This window comes from Tigriopus californicus, chromosome 12 (genome assembly GCF_007210705.1).
Source record: "Tigriopus californicus strain San Diego chromosome 12, Tcal_SD_v2.1, whole genome shotgun sequence".
Taxonomy (NCBI): domain Eukaryota; kingdom Metazoa; phylum Arthropoda; class Copepoda; order Harpacticoida; family Harpacticidae; genus Tigriopus; species Tigriopus californicus.
Window position 1 is genome coordinate 3,405,173 of NC_081451.1, and position 18,848 is coordinate 3,424,020.

At 42.0% G+C, this 18,848-nt stretch overlaps 2 protein-coding genes across 4 annotated transcripts in view; one reads left to right on the forward strand and one right to left on the reverse strand.

Annotated features, from left to right (window-relative positions):
• Positions 1 to 3,556: 3,556 nt before the first annotated feature.
• LOC131891881 (uncharacterized) overlaps positions 3,557 to 18,848 on the reverse strand; it is a 34,550-nt gene continuing 19,258 nt past the window's right edge. The window contains exons 5-16 of one of the 3 annotated variants that reach the window (XM_059241560.1): positions 16,434 to 16,831; positions 16,152 to 16,365; positions 15,759 to 15,853; positions 12,244 to 12,316; positions 11,881 to 11,987; positions 11,099 to 11,552; positions 10,924 to 11,017; positions 10,763 to 10,846; positions 8,840 to 8,950; positions 6,073 to 6,237; positions 5,784 to 6,012; positions 3,557 to 4,526 (exon numbers count right to left, since the gene is read on the reverse strand). In XM_059241560.1, coding sequence (XP_059097543.1) covers positions 5,944 to 6,012; positions 6,073 to 6,237; positions 8,840 to 8,950; positions 10,763 to 10,846; positions 10,924 to 11,017; positions 11,099 to 11,552; positions 11,881 to 11,987; positions 12,244 to 12,316; positions 15,759 to 15,853; positions 16,152 to 16,365; positions 16,434 to 16,831 — 1,864 coding nt within the window. In that variant the 3' untranslated portion in view covers positions 3,557 to 4,526; positions 5,784 to 5,943. The remainder of the gene's footprint in view (positions 4,527 to 5,783; positions 6,013 to 6,072; positions 6,238 to 8,839; positions 8,951 to 10,762; positions 10,847 to 10,923; positions 11,018 to 11,098; positions 11,553 to 11,880; positions 11,988 to 12,243; positions 12,317 to 15,758; positions 15,854 to 16,151; positions 16,366 to 16,433; positions 16,832 to 18,848) is intronic. The other 2 variants (XM_059241561.1, XM_059241562.1) reach the window with 2 other exon arrangements.
• On the forward strand, positions 6,536 to 9,015 carry LOC131891887 (intraflagellar transport protein 52 homolog). The gene is made up of 7 exons (XM_059241575.1): positions 6,536 to 6,693; positions 6,768 to 6,941; positions 7,011 to 7,234; positions 7,316 to 7,442; positions 7,515 to 7,735; positions 8,290 to 8,486; positions 8,555 to 9,015. The coding sequence occupies exons 1-7, from the start codon at positions 6,564 to 6,566 to the stop codon at positions 8,793 to 8,795; spliced, it is 1,314 nt and encodes a 437-aa protein (XP_059097558.1). The 5' UTR covers positions 6,536 to 6,563; the 3' UTR covers positions 8,796 to 9,015.

Sequence of the window (18,848 nt, forward strand, 5' to 3'; positions counted from 1 at the left end):
ATTTAAACTCGGTGTTTTGGAACGGAATTGAAGGTTCAAAATTCTGCCGCAGTGGTGCGCTGAACTCACTGTCGTACTCTTCTAATACAGGGCACTAGTTCTTGCGTTGCCCTTGGTGCCTCCTGCCCTGTTCAGCAGAGCTCGGAAATATCTTTTTGAGGGCAAAATAATCACTAACATTTTTTTTGAAAGCACGGAACAACTTTTTCCCTAGGAAAAAGACTTCTCAAACGCAAAGATGTAAGCCTGTTAAAAGCAAAAAAAAAAAAGTAATATGAGGCTCATTTTGCAAAAGATTGAAGCTACAACCAAACTACTTCAGTTACTTCAAAATCTGAAAAATCAAGAGCTCTCAAAGTTTTTTCCTAACTTGGACCCACGAATTAATACCCTTAACCATGCAGGTTTCTAGATCAAATTTGGTTCCTCTGGGGGAAGAGATTTCTTAAATGCAACTATTATTATATTTGCTCTTTTGTGTGTAAGGTATTGAGATTTGAGTGACATTTTTAGGAGAAGCTTGAGCTTTTGCCAATTGGACAAGCAGGAATAGTGTGAAAATTAAAAAGCAACTAATTTGTTGCGACAAAACTAGATGATTGGGGCAATGCAGTATTTAAAGAAGGTGCAGAAGGTATCTTTTACAATATATCTTCAAAAATATCTATAAGCTTTTTCCTCGGCCAAGTTTTAATAGTCAATTACAATGACTATAAAATGTTACAATTTTGAGCCCTTCAAAATGTCCAGGCTAGTTAAAACAATTAAGTATTTGCTTCTCTATGGGTTCCTTCAATGTTAAATTGTTAAATTGTATGTCCTTGATCCTCCCTCCAATATGAGGTCGATTTGATATCAGTTTTTTTGTTCCGTCAGTTCCGACCTTTTGTGTGCTTGTATGAAACCACGTTGGTTTTAACATGATTCGAGAAGATACAAGAAATGAGAATGAGTCGACCAAATCCAACATTTTGATAATCCCGAAATAAATCCACAAGTGAAAACCTCATCAAATTGAATTCAAAGAAAAACTATTTCAGATGAATGAAATTCATAGGCATTAATTTACAAAAAGTACCTTTTGGTAAGGAGGAATTTTAATCTTTTTCTAAAATTGACCAGGGCTCTTGAAAACAATTCACAAATTATGATGTTTTTTGTTGAATTGGCTCAAAATGCACAATCAATTGCAGAAAAATGTCAAATATTGCTCTTAATCTTGCAAAATTTGCAGGTGCAATAAATTTGCAGAAAAATGTCGGATGTGCAAGTTCTTTACAAAATTTGAACAATATGCAGGATGCAAGTTTTGGCCGGCCCTAGCTGTAACAAACTTACAAACTCATGACTTGATGGATATAGTATGACGTCATTTTGCGAAGGCCTTCGACAAAGTGGACCACGGGCTCTTACTCCAGCGTTTAGTTTTATTGGTGTGAATAGGAAAGTTTTGAAATAGCGGAAACAATATATTACAGTGGATAATACGCCAAGTAACGTGTCCAATGTATCATCGGGTGTACCACAAGGCAGCCTAAACTCTTTATTATCTTCATATCGCCACTTCAGCATCTAGCAACAACCTCCATTGCGTCTTGTTACGCAGATATCAACAAATTGGTCTATGGAAGAACGGATGATTGCACTTCGGGGGTTGGAAGGCGATTTGGGAAATGTATATAGATGGATGGGTATGGGCAAATAATATGGCTTTTGATGGTAACAAATTTTGTCTCATGACATTCGGCGATGTCCTCACAGTTTCAAAATACATGGACAGCAAGGGCGACCCCAATCAGCAAGTTAAGTCTGTTGTTTATTGTTTAAACCACCCGTGACATTTTCAAATGCATAAAGGTGTGGTATTCTATGACTTCGATCGGTTTCAAACACGCGGATGGATATACCGAACATTTGAATCCCGCGATTCAATGACTATGCTGACTCTCCTCAAATCTATTGGCCAACCCCATCTAAAGTATGCATCTCTTGTTTGGGAACCAGTGAGCTCTGCAAGACTTCAAAGAATACAGAAGGTCCAACGAAGTTTTACACGTAGCATATCTGACATGCGTAACCTCTCCTATTGGGATAGACTAAAACAGCAAGGGCTTTATAGTACTCATAAAATAAAATGTATTTCATATCTTCACTTTTTTAAATTCATTCAAAAACGATGCCCGAATCCGGGAATAAATTTTAACGAGAATGACCATAGGGGTACAACGTGTGAGGTGAGAATAATGAAACTAGACTTTTATTCTATATACGTAGAGATCCTAATCTATATAATATTTCACCCTCCTGCCTTGGACGATTCTACTTATTAGATGATCCAAGGCCAATTTTAAAGCCGATTTCGATAGGTTTTTAAACCTAAGTCAAGGCCAGCCTCATGTACAAGGCCTCTCTCGATCCGTCACCTCTAATTTTTTGCAGGATCAGATATTTTACCGTGCTTGACTTTGCTCACCATCCCGTGGGCCATTCATGTCTTTTAATTTCTTACTGGGAATTCCATCCACTGGATCAGTGGACAATCCGAAAATCGTTAAACAAACGTAGCATGACAAGAAAACGATTCTTAAAAAAATACATTGAATAAAGATGGTTGAACCACCAACAGCACATTTCAGACTTTCAATCTTGAGCGAGGGTTAATTGCAATCAAAAACGGCAAATAGGTTGTACATATTACAATACAACGGAAATTCATCATTGTCATGTAGAAGTTCGAACATTTCATACTTGCATACATGGAGGTCCTAGATGAAAATCTTTCATTCAATATGAGATATTGCAAAACATCCTCATTTCAAAAAGCAACAAGTACGTAAGCTCAACTCTTGAGACTGGGTTATCTTTTAAGTACGTTTACGGCAGAAGATACACATTTCTTCGGAAATTTGAGCTATTTAATCTATAAAACTTTGTCAACCAAAATCGGAAGAGAGAATGTAGTAGTTGGTTCTCTGTCTTGAACAATTAGTTCTTAAGAGTGATTTCTGTTTCTACAAAACATTTGGCTCTTATTCGGTGATCTAATTACACACTTTATTTGGTTTTAGGATAAACTAAATATTTTCCCAATGAAGTGCGTTTATCTTTCTTCTCCCTCTGGATCCTCCATTGTTCGATTTGCCTCTCTCAAAACCTTGTGGGGAATACTCAGGCGTAGAACCAGTAGCATATTTTCAGTCACAATTAGCCACATTTTCAATCAAAATCCAAATCAACTCAATATTCAAGGGGCAAGTAGATCCGTCATCTTTGATTCGTCTGAAGACCAAAAGTCGTTACAGGTTTGAGCCTTGGCATACAGAACAATCGTAGACTTCATTTTAAGTACTGGAAATTGCATTTCTTAAAGCGGTCAGAAAAGCCCCGGGAATGAAACAAGCAAAAATATGAAAATAAATGTTTAAGGCAAACCTTACAATATTTCGAGCATTGATTTGAGAAGCCTGCTATCAGAGAGCGGAGAAAAAATGCTAATCTGAACAAATGGTGACACACTTAAGACCGATCCAGTAAAAGCAATGAGATGGAATAGAGATTCTAAACGAGGTTTGTATATTTCATGAAAGCCAATTCCTCGTGAGTGTGTACATGAATTGGGTAGAGAAGAGGCGATCTAAGATTAGGAAACTAGAGTATTTTGATTGGAATATCATGAGTGTTGGAGGGGAGAAAATTGGGAAGGCATCTGTGAGTGTGTTTGTTTGTGGACGAGTGTTGTTCATGTTCAAATAAAGTAACGCATCAGATCAAGCGGATTGCACTGCCACAGATAGAACGACTAAAATTAACGTTTCGTTTGCATCTTTTGTCCATCTTTAGTGCCTGAATGTTCACACAATTACGCACTGCTATCAAGTATCAACTGTACAAAGGGGAGCCTTCAGGGTTAGTAAGTTGCGCCAAACACAAAACAGACAAACACACACAAGGGATCACTATTTAAACAAAACGATTGAGTAACAACATTTTTATACACACATACGTGCATTCCAATAGATAAGTTATTTCACATTTTTTTGATTGTTTTTTTTTTCAAGCTCCATTGCCATGAGAGGTGGTATGGCACATTGGGGGTTTACGCAGACAAATAGAGTTACTATTTTTTGTGTTTGTGCTGATGGAGATGTAGCATTCGATGATGTTATTGTTAATCTTTTCATTATTATTATCATTACACTAGAATCATATTGCATTTAAACGTGTTTGAGACTTCTTGCATTTGTTTCTTTTCTTCTTTTTGATCCAATCGTTGTTTTTGCAGTGCTCGCATCCTTGACGCGAAAAAGTGTCCTTTCTTTGCATTGTTTTCGATTCGCCACGTTTTAGTTGCACTTTCATGCTATGTCAGCTGTCAAGAAATTTCAGTTTTTAGCCGGATTTCCTCCGCCCACTTTCGTTATCCTCAAAGACTTGAATTAGCTCTAGCAATTGTCTAGGTTTCATCATCGCCTCATAAACGCATTGCTTCATTGTTGGAGGTTAGACAAGTCATGTAGATTCTCACCCTGAAATCAATAGAGCACTTATTATGTGACCATTTCTTGCATCCCTCAAATAGTATTTAAAATTGGCGGTAGTTCGACCTTTACACTCAACAACCTTTCTTTTGGTACATATAGGCGTCTCATGCCTAACTTTGATTGGCAAAGCATGTTGTAAGTTATTTCATGCATAGGTTCCGTGATGAACCAGAAATTTCCGAAAAATATAGCCCCTAGTTGCCCAAACACAGGGTGACTGTGATACTTCATTTACATAACCCCGCCTTGGATTACATTTAAAGGAGGACCTTGTTCCATTAAAGTTTTTTTGTTTAGGCTACTTGAACAACCTTGTTCGTATTAGTGGAAATCAAGCCTTTTTAGCTGGACCAACTGTCACACTTGAAGTGGGAAATCTGTCCCCTCGTCATTTTCCAAAATAAGAGTAGTTTTGAAAAATTACATAACTTTGTTTAGTTCGGATCTGCACTTCTTCCACTTTTTGAAAATTCTCTAGCATTCTCAAATGTAATTTTGGGTATATTTTCCTTCATTCCATTTATTTTCTTGCATCTTGAAATGCATGTTTTTGCATTCACTTGTATTTTGAAATTCATTGTCTCTCATTCTAATTGCATTTTTTCTAGAATAAGTTATCTGTTACATAAAGCTTTGATTGCCTCTTTCTTGTGCCAGAAATCTTCAAAATAAAGAACTCCTATTACGTTACTTCAATTCCAAGGGACCATGGACAAGTGAAATTAGGAACATTTGGGCGTCGTTCTTAAAGATAATGTCGTGGCTGCAAAAATTAATATTCAATTGTGATCAGAGCAAATTTAGGCAACGAAAAATATCGCAAGGTTGTCTGTTGCCCCGCCTTTGTCAATCAAGATTAAACCATCTTTTTTTGTGTGCGTGATTAAGAGAGTATATTGAAAGATGTCGTGTAAAATAAATGCATCAGTGACTAATATTACAAGTAGCAGGTCATAAAGCCTAGGGGTAATTAACAAAAATCTGATTTCTGTTTCGATAGCGGATGGGTAACTCGTGTAAAATCAATTATCCATTAATGATAAGTAAAAAGAAGTCAATGCTTGAAAAAATATATAAGTGATAAAAACATATATCTTAGTTTGAACATTTCCTGTTAGACAAGTACCACGATACTGTGTTAGTCAGGAATTGTAATATTGTTGGTGAGTTAACAAAACAGTGTTCGTGGATCATCGAAATATTGTTAGTCGGTCATGAAAACACCAAGTGACTGATCTTTACCTATGATTTGCCCTGTCTGCTAAATTAGGTTCCCCAAAGGACGCAAAATGTGAGGATGGAAAAGAGGCCAAGACTGTTGGGGGGGTTGAGTGAGTATCCTCAAGTTTCTATATTGTGAAAAAAATGATTCTTGCTTTTCTGAGATTATTGAGTGTTACTCCTAACATTCAGTCAGGGTAATATCATAGATCATCGTGTCCTCGCCTCCAGCGCCCTCTGTAACCATGACCTGAAACGCAATCGTCATTATAGCACAACAATAAAAAGCAAACTCAAGAAAGACTCTTACCTGCATGAGGAAGGAGTCTTCATTACTGTAATATTTTAACATTTCATCATCTATCTTGGCAAGAATTCCTCCCTTGGTCTTTCGGTACAGACATCGGATATTGGCTGCATTTATTTTGTACTTGGACTCAATGGCCCGGATCAAACCAGGAACGTTGGGAGGCACCTGAAATGAAACCACATGGAATTGTACAATCTCTCAGGGTACAAATATCATTTCATTCCTTGATGTACTCGCGTTCATTAGGTTATCTATGAATTGCTTTAAGTGCTTAGATGGCACATAAACCTATCAGAAATGCACAAGCACAAGGTTGCTTTACCATTTCAGGGCTTGTTCATATCCCCCATTACTCCCTGGGCTACTTGTCAATCAAGTGCAATTTCTCCCTTCAACGAGGTTGAGCGATCAGGAATTGCAATACCTGAATGTGCATGCCTCATACCTGCTTTCCTCTTGACGAATACCCAAAGCATAATTTAAAAGGAAAAATGGCCCCGACCAGTGCGGACTACATTAACACAAATGAAGAGAAATCCAATGCCATCATATTCGATACCACCAAAGATGAACTCTTCAGGCTCAGTGATAACTACAAAACCCTTCAGAGGAAACTGAAAGGTGAGTAGTGGAGCAATGTCTATGTGCTTGAATAGATTGATTAGATGGGTAAATGTATGTGTGTGTGTTTTTAGGAAATTGGAGGATTTCGAGCAATCGCGAAGACAGTACCATCACCATCGATGCCTTGAATCAGGCTCGTGTGTTTGTTTTAGCCGGACCTCGAGAGAAGTTCAACGAAAATGAGATTGATCACTTGAAGAAGTACCTGGAAACAGGTGGATGTCTCCTCGTTCTTCTGGGCGAAGGTGAACATCAATCAGTGATGACAAGTTGAAAAAGATCATATTTAAAAACTCTGAAAGAATCCATTCCAGGTGGAGAGAAGCGTTTCGATACCAATATCAATTTTTTCTTGGAGGAATACGGGATCATGATCAACTCAGATGCCGTGGTTCGAACCAACTATCACAAGTACTTTCATCCCAAGGAGTGTTTGGTCTCGAACGGGGTTCTTAATCGAGCAATAAGTGAAGCAGCCGGGAAAACGGGGACCAAAGCTAGTTTTCTTGAATACGAACAGGACATTAATAACGCCCAGGTGGGTAGTGGGTACAAGTCCACATTTGATTGGCAAATGTCTAAACTCGATCACGTGTTTCATTGTGCACTCCCGAACTAGGCCTTATCGTTCGTGTATCCTCATGGAGCTACGCTGAATGTGGCCCGCCCTGCCACGCCCATCTTATCGACTGGGAGTGTCTCCTTCCCACTCAATCGGCCAGTTTGCGCTCTCTTCACTCACCCAGGTAAGTGTCGTCAAATCAGAGCCAACGAATCCAATCTGAAGTGATTCTCGAATGTGGAATTATTGATTCTAGGAAGTGGAGGCAAGCTGGCCGTGTTAGGATCCGGATCCATGTTGGCCGATCAATACATCGAAAAAGAGGACAACAACAAGATAAAAGACGTCATCTTTGAATTCCTGACCACGGATAATATTAGCTTGAACAAGATTGACATGGATGATCCAGACATCTCGGACTATCAAATGATCCCGGATACTTGCTACTTGAGCAACCGACTCCGCTCCTGCCTCCAAGTGAGTAGAGGGATAACTAGAGACAATCTTGAAAATTCGTTCCAGGCACTACAATATGTTATGGGATAGTCAAAAATGCGTCCTAAAGCTCAAAATTCACAGTAAAAAAAATGCTTTATAAATGAGCGTGCAATCCGTAACTACGGAGAGTAAGAACAATTTTGATAACAACACAAAGGTAATTGGCAGGAAAGTGGGTTGATGGACTATTCATTCACTGATTTAAAGTGCAATAACATTTGATCGCGTTTGTAAGTTATTCCTTTAGTCAAAAATTTTGAGCACGTGCGTTGCTACTCAAAATAATAATAAATGCCCAGAGGCCCACTTCGAACAAAAGTTCACTAATTTTTGAAGAAATTGTTCATTCGTTCGCAAAAATGTAGAAACAAATTTAATCTTCATTCAAAGGCAAAAATTGCAAAAAAAAAAAAAACTTATGCTAAACAGCATGCTTGAGGGCATGCAACACATAACGCATATTTTGACCGTCTCTAATGCTTGGTGTTCATCAATCCTGATTTTGATTTTGGAAAATGGATTGGCTGATTCAGGAATCGGATGAAGTGCCCTCGGATTTTACAAGACTTTTCGATACGAAGCTGTACTCGATCTCCACCTCCATGCTCCCAGCATCAATTAATGCCTATGCAGAGCTATCTGTCAAACACGAACCCCTGAAATTGATCACACCTCAATTCGAGACGCCTTTGCCACCTTTACAAGCGGCAGTTTTCCCACCCTCATTTCGGTAAGTAGTCAATGTTTCCAAAGGGGTGTGGCAGATCGGCAAATCAAGATATGTTGTTGTCGTTCAAGGGAGTTGCCCAATCCTAAGCTGGAGTTGTTCGATCTGGATGAAGCCTTCTCTTCGGAAAAATCTCGGTTGGCCCAGATTACGAACAAGTGCACGGATGAGGACTTGGACTACTTTATCCGCGAGGGGGCCGATGTCATGGGTATCACTCAACATTTGCCCCTGGAGGCCCATGAGCCCAAGCGAATCGTGGAGTACATGCTCACCCACATTGCCGAGTTCAAGAAGCTCAACCAAGAGTAGTGATAAAAGATGGCATCGTATATGAATAGTTAACAATGACTCACCAGATGGAGAGGGGTGAAGGCCACCTCCGTCTCTTGTTTGATGTAGATCATAACCCGCTCGGACGTTGGAGGAATCAACTTTATCCGCTTCTCAGGGGGAGGTTGCAGCAGCTGAAATGAATAATTCATAATGATTTATAATTTCTTTCAAATACAATTATCTAATTGGTAATCTATTTCTCGAGGAACGATAGGTTTGGTGAATAAGTGTAAATTAGTTCCAAAACTGAAATCTCTTCGCAATGCATCACACTTAAAATAGTCTTCAAACCTTTCAAGGTGTACTATGGACTAGGCACTCAATTTCTTCATCAATATTCCTCGATGTGATTGATAGTCTGGAATATCGACAATGAAAAGGAGCTCTTCACAACCCGTCCTAGAAGAGATAGCTTACCTAACAACAACTAATCGCTAGCTTTGAGTAGTCAAGGTGCTCCTATCTCATACCCGACAATCACTTTGTTGGGACTCTCAAGAAGCTACTATCGTGTATTTGGATTAGCTTGTGCTTGATCGGAATCAGTCTTGAAAAACCTGTCTCTAAAACGCTACGGCACAATCCAATTACAATTCTCTTCACTGTGAACACAACTTTAAGATGGTTTCAGGACGCTGATGCTACAATAGATGGTAGTGAAGAAGTAGTGTATAGACATGTTTAAACTAGGTCACTCTCAGCTAATATAGATTGATGGTCAAGATTCTGCAGTTTTCCTACCTTAACCCATTGCTCGAAGGAGCAATTCAAGCCTCACCAGGCCAACTAGCAGGCCTTCAAGGGTTCCGCTTCTTTTTTTGCCCAAGTCCACCATGGCTTGATTAAAACATTTGCTGATTTGCATTTAGATAACGCATTTCGTTCCTGATAGGGCGGCTATTAATGCAAGGAGTTATCCAAACCAGGTTCTGATACACTGTGAGCTCCTCGTACAGAATAATCATACTCTTGTCGCTTGGGTTGTTCATCCGTCTTTGATCACGCGAAACGTCCCTTACCAGATCGAGAGTGAATGCATCTGCACCAACTGTTGGAAGTGGTCATCAGACCTCTTTCAAATCGTGTGATATTTCACACAGTGATCGTGATAAGGCACATTCTCGCAAATATCGAACCCTTTCAATGAGATGGCCACCCAAAAATTGGCATCCCTCAACATGAAGTTACGAAGTAGCTGGTCCGAGAAACGTCCAGTTAAAAGGGCTTTTTTATTAGGGAGATTTCCCCATTACATTCAGGACGCGACAAGCGGCGGGAGGGGAGATCAGAAATTGTTCGCTCTTTCCGATTTGACTGACAAGGCGCGTGTTTGACCAAGGTGGTCATACATGAGTCCACCAAGGAAACCCGAGGGTTTGAGGGTATCCGGCTAGAGTGCCCTGATGTCATGGGCCGTTGTGTGTCCAGTTATGGCAGCCAATTATTTTCTGGAGTAGGCATTTTCATCTGATAACTGCTGCTTTTAGACCATCCCTGACTGAAGTTTTCAGTCATGGGATTGCAAATTTTTGCAATCAGCCCTACCTTTTTCTACCCTTGTGACCACTTGACCAAATTGGGAAGTCAAACTCGAGGCTTGCTCGACGGTTGAGTGGAGAATGCTTGTCTTGTCCCCTTAATCCTCTAAATTGGCCACTTCCATTTAAATTCTATACATTTAGGGGCGAAAGCGGGGTCATCAGGGCAGAAAACCGAATTTCACTCTCATCAAGCACATCTATGTAATTTGAGGTTAATAGAACGCCGAACGCGATCAGCGACCGTCAACCAGCCACACACACGCGATCGATCAGGACCCCTTCAAGGGGACATTCTCGGACCTTTTGAGACTAGTAAATTCCTACGCATGCGTTCATTCGCCATGCATTGCCCCCGTCACGGAGCAAAGGCCGATTGACAAGGAAGAGAGGCCTTTAATTTACCGTGTGATTTTGGCCTTGAAGGCCGCTCCACGGTACTCTTGGGGCTGGTCCTGGCGAGATAGTAGCGAGAATTTCCTGTTTGGCCTAAAATACAATCGCGGGGTTGTTGGAAGTGCTCTGAAAGAGATGTCACGTCGACATGCCAAATGTGTCACACTTACCAATTGAGGCGAGACCGGATCCGAGGACACTGAGTCCCCGCTTCCATTGAGCTTGAGTAGAGATTCCGGAGGCGAGGGGCGGGAATTATAAAACCTTGAAGAATAATGATGATGACTGTGAATAATGGGCTCATAGGAAATATTCTCGATGAGGGAGCATAGAGCCCTTTCTTACCCAGGTACTTCTGTCCCGAACTCGATCCCAGCCTTATCCGGGTCATCGGGAGGATTGAAGAGCACAGGGCCCCTATTGAGATCAGCCATGGAATAGAATTCGGAGCGGTCACATTGCGTGTGATACATTTCGTCCAAGCGTCTCTTCCCCGTGTTGGTTAGACGTCTCTTGTTCGCTCGTCTCTCCTCATCACGAGCCTTCCTTTCTGCCCCCTTGTCACAAAACACCTTGATTTGACAATATCCTCGGTGATAAACCGGCATTCCCACGTTGTCCCTTGGGTCATCGAACGTGTCGATTTGCAAGTGGAGCGGGAGACCTTTGACGCCCTTCTGGGTGCTGAAGTCTGTGCTGAGGCATTGGACAGCGATGTTCACCTTGGCCTGGCACTCCATAGGGTTCCAATATACAGCTAAGGCATTATGACTAATTTCCTCGATGCAACCAGTGAGACCTGAGGATGAAACAGATATACACATACATTTCATAGATTACAAATGGGCAATGAAGGGAAGCTTGACCAATTCTGAAGGGCTCTGATGCCAACAAAAACTGACCCATTTAATCCTAGAGACCGACACAAACGTTCCAGGCGACCAAAAGCCATAAAACCAAATCATAATTTCTCGTCCATGAGAACATTTCGATTGGATGAATCATTTTGTAAAAGCTCCGAAAAAAAGCCACCAATTTCTTGAATAATTGAGTTAAGCACACTATCGATTGGATTGTTTGGGCCATAGGAAAAATGGAAGGATGAAAATGGTATTGGCGCCACTTACCCAGGGAATTTTTGGTGTCCACATCGAGGATTCGTTGCTTCACAGAGTGTTGTCTGGCATGCCAGAACTGCCAAGCTTTCATCTCTTCCTCAATGGTTTTACCTTCCCTAAAAGCAACATTTGTTCAATGGTCAGCCATGGCAAATCGAAACATATTATGCATTTATAAACGGCTCAAACTGGCGCTCTGAAGCGGATTAAACAATAAAAAATGGTAAAGCGAAAACGCACTCAATCTAACACATCAACACGCACAAACCACTTACTGGACTTCAGAACTTGGTTCGGCTTGAGTTTTTGAATAAAACAATATCGGGTGACATCATCATCATTTTATGGTTGGTTGAGACTTGAAGCTCTTACCTGAAGACGAGCATGATGATTGACTTGACTGTTGCAGATTTGAGAGGTGGAAGCTCAGGATCAGGGGTGTATTCTGGAATGGAGAAGATATGTCAAGAGTCAAAATTTCATCTTTCCCGTCAACAATAAGGGATGCTTTAAAAGCTTGAAATGACGGGGCCTCAAACATGAGAGTTTTGTCGCTTTGATCCGGAGGGTTAAATGATCGCTGCTGTCATCACAATATTTTGCTCATTAGAAGGCGATTCGGTTGAAGAATTCAGAGGGAATGCGGCATTTCAACCATGTCCTTTGTCCAACCTGTAGCACTAGCAATGCTCATTGATATTCTTGGACATGCCCATTGTAAACGGGCAAATCCGTACATTCGAGGCGCATAAAAAAGTATTTGGGATATCCGAAGTGGCAACCCGGCTTCAGCTTCCCTGGTCATTCAAAGACGTAATGAACCTGTAGATGAAGAAACACCTATCGAGGGTTCGTGTTCAATAAAAAAAAGCAAAACAAAAGTACATTAGATTTAATTGCAAACCGATTTTGCGGTGAAATTTTCAGCCACTAATCATAGGGAGTGGTCATTTGTGTTGCAAACGAATCTAAAGTGAGAGACTTCAATGAATGGCTCTTGACACGCAAAGATCAAATGAACTAATGAAACTTGGGATCAAGGTGATGAATGGTTGAGGGATTTGCACCCAACCAGTTTTCTTTGCAAATCAGGAGCCATTGCAATCAAGATTAGCCCAAGGAGACATGTAGACCTAACACTTGAGAGCAGGCAATGTCTCAATCAACTACTATAGTATGGCGTACCTTGTTGACATGAAGCTCCATATGATTGAGTGCATTAAGCAAATCATAGGATTTATAACTCCAGACTTACGTTGAAGCATCGTTATCCTATCTAAGCTGATTTCAGATCCGTGACCTGACAAGCCATGAAATGACTCCTCAGCAAAATGGAAAGAAATTGACCCAAAGAGAATGCAAATAGTTGGGGAGAAGGGATGCGTTTGGTACTTCATTCAAGGGTACGTACGTAGTAAAGACCGCGGTGCTAATTGATGCATATTGAGCATTGGAAGACCCGAGAGAGATAGCGGATGAGCTGCCAGGCATCAATGTGTGTAATGGATTTTTGTGGCCATTCACGCGATGCTCATCGTGGTTTTCCTTCAGCCATAAAACAATCCCAAAATTTATGGTCGTGATGGTGGCGGAATTTTAAGTGTTGCTCCCTCCGACTTCACATAAAGAACCGACACCAAAAACATTCCCTCACATCTCGTTGAAAACCTCAACATCAAAGTTTCCCTTGGAATTTGGTGCTGCTGCAATTGCAATTGATGTGAGTGTATCCAGGATCACAAATTCACTCTTTCGTGGATTTGACCGTCTGCATTTCAAATTGGGGATGATGCAGCAAATTTTTCCACCAACTGAACTCTAAGTTGCATTTCCTTGGCACCAAAAAGTGACCTTCTCAAACCCACACTGAGGTGAATGGTTTGCATTTTTCTAAGGTGCAAGAGTTTTTAAAATCTCGGTGGGCGTTGAAGCACACGCCAATTCTCATTTAAGTACCATGAAAATGACGGATGAAAGAATTACACTTTCACATCAATGAGAAGTTTTGGAATGAAACACAACTAACACTAGAAATGGTCCATTAAAAAAGCCAAGGTGTGCTCTTACTTTAAACAATAGTGCCTGCAAAAACTTATGGTTAATTTTGGCAGTCTAAAAGTGACTATGAAATGCTAATGGTCAGCCAATAAGAACGAAGTCGCCATCTCGACTCACCGTTGGTCAAAATTCACAGATCTTCCAATTCAGTGAGCATTTGCGAGGTCCAAGCATACGCGTTTAATTGGCACACACAATCTCCCATGCCAAAATCTACCTTCATTTGTCACATGCATTTTAGATTTGTTCACTTGGATTGGAAGAGAGGGAGGGATGGAAGAAGGAGAAGACGCCTTCCCTCAGTGGTCAAATCTCTTGGCATGGATTTGCCAATCCATCGGATCAGGGTTGCCACTTGGACAGGTTGGCGTCTCTGGAGCAGGCTCTTGAGCAAGGATTGCGAGAGGCTCCAGGAGCCCTGTGAGGAATGAGTGGCTTGGGATAAATCCAATGGGGTTGGCCCTCTGACTGACTAATGATGATATTGAAAGATTAGACAACCAAACTGAATGGCCAAGAAAAACAGGTTCCTTTGTGAGTGTCTCCAAGTCCCAAATTTTTTTGTCAACTCCTCATTCTGAGCAAGTGATGCTGGTCATAGATTGTTCTCATTCAAAACAGATTAGAAACCCCTTCCAAGGAAAGCACGCAGCATCCCATCATCTTCGATTAATGAAGTCCTCAACAAACACATCGTCAGGGCTCTTTACGGATCGAAGCTTTTTAGTTACCCACTGAGCTCAATTAAGAGATGATTAAACGTGATTGTCGCGCCAAAACGATAAGGCAGCGCGCAGGGTGGTCACTTTCTCGTTCTTGTTAAGATGAACGGCATTGAACAAAAAAAAACCACCCCAATGACAACTTCAACAATCGCAAAAACAGGTGATATAATTGGCATTTCAGCCCTCGTGTATATTTGAAGCTCACGCCATTATCAGGCAGCCAATGTGGGCGTTGAAAGTGCTTCATATTTTGATAGCATTTCCATAGAAATTGACACTGACAAAATAAAGATTGCTTATTTAGATCTTAAAAGTGAGTTCGATTAACATTTCAAACGTAATACCTCACTTGGCCAGATCCTCATTAAGCCAATTTTGTGGGCAAAGCAGCTAAAAGAATGGGCCAATCTTAAACTAAAAGGAGTTTTGCTGTCATGATTGTTCGGTTTAGGGAGCGAATTAAAACGATTTACTGAAGATAAATCGACTAGCTTATTTGAAAAAAAACAAAAAGAAAGAATCTGAAATGACTAGTCGATGCAAGAAAAATTGCTGGGAATTCATTGCCTTTTTAGGACATGACCTCCCAATTGAATGAAGGTTGCGTGACGGAAACAATGCTCTTGGGTCCGCTTAAGTGAGTGAGTAATGGAATTATCTAGTTTGATGAGAACCATCAATGAAGTGGAAAGTGCGTTGCTTGAATGGTTTTGTCAGTGTTGCTTGTTATTTGTTGCGCTCCCTGCTAAAAGCCCCTACGCCCAATCCCGTTGGAATGAAGGGAGAGATGGCTGATGAACCTTTGAGACTTGGTTCATATCTCTTTCTCAGGAGATAAGGCCCTCACTGCGAGGCATTTGAGTATGTACCTGCGTTGTGGAAAAACATAACTCTCTTCACATGCAAAGACAAAGACACGGGAGTGAAAAAGCTATCGCTATCCTCCCTCCAACTATCGCTATCAAAGTCGCTTGCGTGGTAACACACCAAGACATAACAATTAGCATAGTTCATGAAGCCCCTTGGTCATTCCAATCACGCTCTCTCATAAATGCACCCTAGCTTTGGTGGGCAATAGATCCACGAGTCAAGAAGACGTCTTACCGAGACAAACAGGGTAGAACTGGCCTTTGTTGACGTAGGTGATCTTGTCGTCCTCCCGACGAACCGAGGATGACGAGGGTGCCTCCAAGATGTATCTGGAACAAGTGAACATAAGGGCCAGATGAGAACATGTCTAACCTCAACCAACCATGCATGGCTAATTGCTTGAGATGTGCCGCGACATTCGATAGTTGAACCTCTCAGAAGCGAGGAAATCTGAGACCTTGCAACAGTCTGGTCATGATGGATTTACAGCCCCTGATTGCCAGATTACAATGCTTCGGCGACAACAACTTGAGCGGAGTTTACGAGTGAACTTCCATCTTGTGATGCTCTGGTCAGGCCCACAAGTATCGCTTTGAAAGACTGCTGATGGTTGAACAAAGTACTCACTTGAATCCGTAGGGCGTGAAGAGCTTTGGGATGTGGATTTTCTCCTCGCTCTGTCGTCCATAGTCTTGCCAGGACTTTCGGCCTCCATTGATACTGCCCACCGAGCCCGGCCCGCCTGCACCTCCAATATCGTTGAGAAGATCGGAATGCGGGTAGTGCTCAAAACCGGGGTGGGACACATCTGATGGGGGAGGGTGGCCATCTACAAACATTTCTAGACACACGGGAAAAACATCATGATAAATAAATAATGTTCATAGACGGATTTTATATACCACTTACTGGCAATGTTTGGATCACCAATCCCCGAGTCAGGCGAGTTGATATGCGGGGCTCCGGGCGGGGGTGGTTGGCTCCCATTGGTTCGGTAGTACTCGACAAATTGCACATCGGTACTGGCACGGCTATGGACGAACCCACCTTGATAGAGGTCGTCCCCGGGTTGACCACTGGCGCGGTACGGCTCGCTTGTGGCGTAGATGGACCGTGAACTGGACTCGAACAGATCGGACGGGGACGGATAGGACGTGGGCTGACCATCTCCCGGAGAGGTCACGATGGTGGGGAACTGGTTGTTGACCAGATCCGCCGAGGACAACACCACCACCGGGGAATTGGACAGGGTGTGGCTGGTGAGGCCCACCGGCGAGGACGACTCCAATTTGGCCTCCTTCAAATGGCTGCAATCAAGAACACAGATCCCCGTTATTGGGATTCATTCATCGGGGGCTTCAAACTTTCATGAAGTGGGTAGGAGCTTGGACTCCTGAGTGGCGAAAGGGATTTGGGGCACATATTTTTTTAGCGCCCATGACGACAACATTAGCTGTGACGAAATCAAAGGAAGCAAAAAAGCCTCCGTTCTTGACGGTTTTTGTGCACCTTCCAATTACTCTGCAAAAGATTCGACTTAAAGGGCTCTCTCTCTTTCTTTCTCTCTCTATCTCTGCCTGTCTGCCTGCTCTTTGGTTCTTCTTCTTGGCCTGCTGTCTTATCATAATGAGGTCTCGAAGCACCCTTTTTAATGGCCTCAAAGCTGGTTTACGATGCCTGGAAGAGGGCGGAGACGCCAAGACATAAGCAAATATATTTGCCATTATCAAATTCCTCTCGAAATGGGTCAGAATCTCTTTGGCCTGGATGGAATTAGTCAACCAAGTGGAGTGTGCCCAAGTGGTCGGTTGACATTCCTCTCCAATGAGGAGCTGCCAATGCAGAGTCTCAAAGGGAAAAGTGGCATGTTCTAATTGACCAGGACCATCCCTTCATTAATCTAAATGGCACGACAAGGGTTGCCCATGGATTGGAGGCTCAAATCAGGAGGTTTTTATCACAAGGCCCCGGAGTGCACTTGAACCGATCAAGCGAGCAAGAGACAGAAAGACAGAGAGATGGAGGTGGGGCAGGCACCACGAGTATCTTTCGTTGGTTGATGCTCTGCCCCTGATTATTCAGAAATCCAAACCCGCCCAAGCACGCAATCCTCCAAACTCAGCGTTTATTTGGCATAGCCTTTGATAACCAAGGAGGGAAACATGTAATGTAGAGGCAACTCTATAACGAATTTTGGAGGGAGGGAGGGAGGGCTTTTGAGCGAGCATTGTTTGTGAAGTTCACGTTGATGATGATGATGATGATGATGAGAAGCGACATGAATTTGCTGCTCAAGCTCGGGGACTTTGGTATCTCCAGTGTCTGAATTCCACTCTTGAATTCGAAGGGATATCGATCTACGGACTTCGGAGGGTCAGACTGAACGGAATGCGGACAACATTCTTGTCCATTGCCTCATTGTCCAACGGAGGCGAATGAGGGAGGTATGGAGGTACTAGGGAGGTAGGAAACAAATCTTTATCTTCCTCTAGGGTCCAAGAACAGGCAAAGCGGCAACAATTTTTAGAGTTGTGCATTCAATTGACCAAGGAAGAAGGACCCTTCTGGCTTCTCCTTAGATTAGTAGGTCCTCCTGACGTGCCATTTCTCCGTCCATTCAAGCTAGCCAAGACACCTTTGAAGGGAGCTTATCTGACAGCAGGGCTCCTTCCTCATTTCAAGCCATGTTCTCTCCTCTGACTTTTCACCTTCACACACACACACCAGCATCAGTTTTCCATGGGACTCACAAATTCGGAGGGAAGTGGAAAATCGTGTTGTGCGTTAAATCCCTTTTCGCTTCGGAATGTTGGTGTATGTGCGCCTGGCAACTCGAACACTAATATACAAACTGTACGGAGAGGAAAAACAGAAGAGGCTTAAAACCTGAGGAGCCGCCAGGGATCCCTCATGCATGTCCAATTTCAGGTTTCTCAAAAACTCCACACACCCTCCCTCGCTTACCTTTGGGTGACGTTACGAGGATCGTTTCATTAGGTTATAAAACTAATGAACCAAGACCGTTTGTTCAATTTGGGCGCTCATTAAACTGATCTATCGATCCATTAGGCATGTTTAAGTGATGGTTGACATCCATTGATCTGATCATAGACGATGTGCAAAAACTTACGGAACTGGGCAATCTACATCCAATGAAAATGACTTTTTGGGGATCCTTGCCATTCAGTGAGTGAAAACCAAATGGTAAAGAAAGCGATAAAATGGAAATGATTTGACGATGTGTAAACACGTACTCGAGCTAAAGGATTACATTAACATATACTTTTCAATATTCAATGCTTGTTCAAATATGATTCTCAGTTC

Coding starts and splice junctions, on each gene's coding strand:
- LOC131891887 (XM_059241575.1), top strand. CDS start 6,564: ATGGCCCCGACCAGTGCGGACTACATTAACACAAATGAAGAGAAATCC. Junction 7,736..8,289: donor GACTCCGCTCCTGCCTCCAA/GTGAGTAGAGGG, acceptor TGGCTGATTCAG/GAATCGGATGAAGTGCCCTC. Junction 8,487..8,554: donor GTTTTCCCACCCTCATTTCG/GTAAGTAGTCAA, acceptor TTGTCGTTCAAG/GGAGTTGCCCAATCCTAAGC.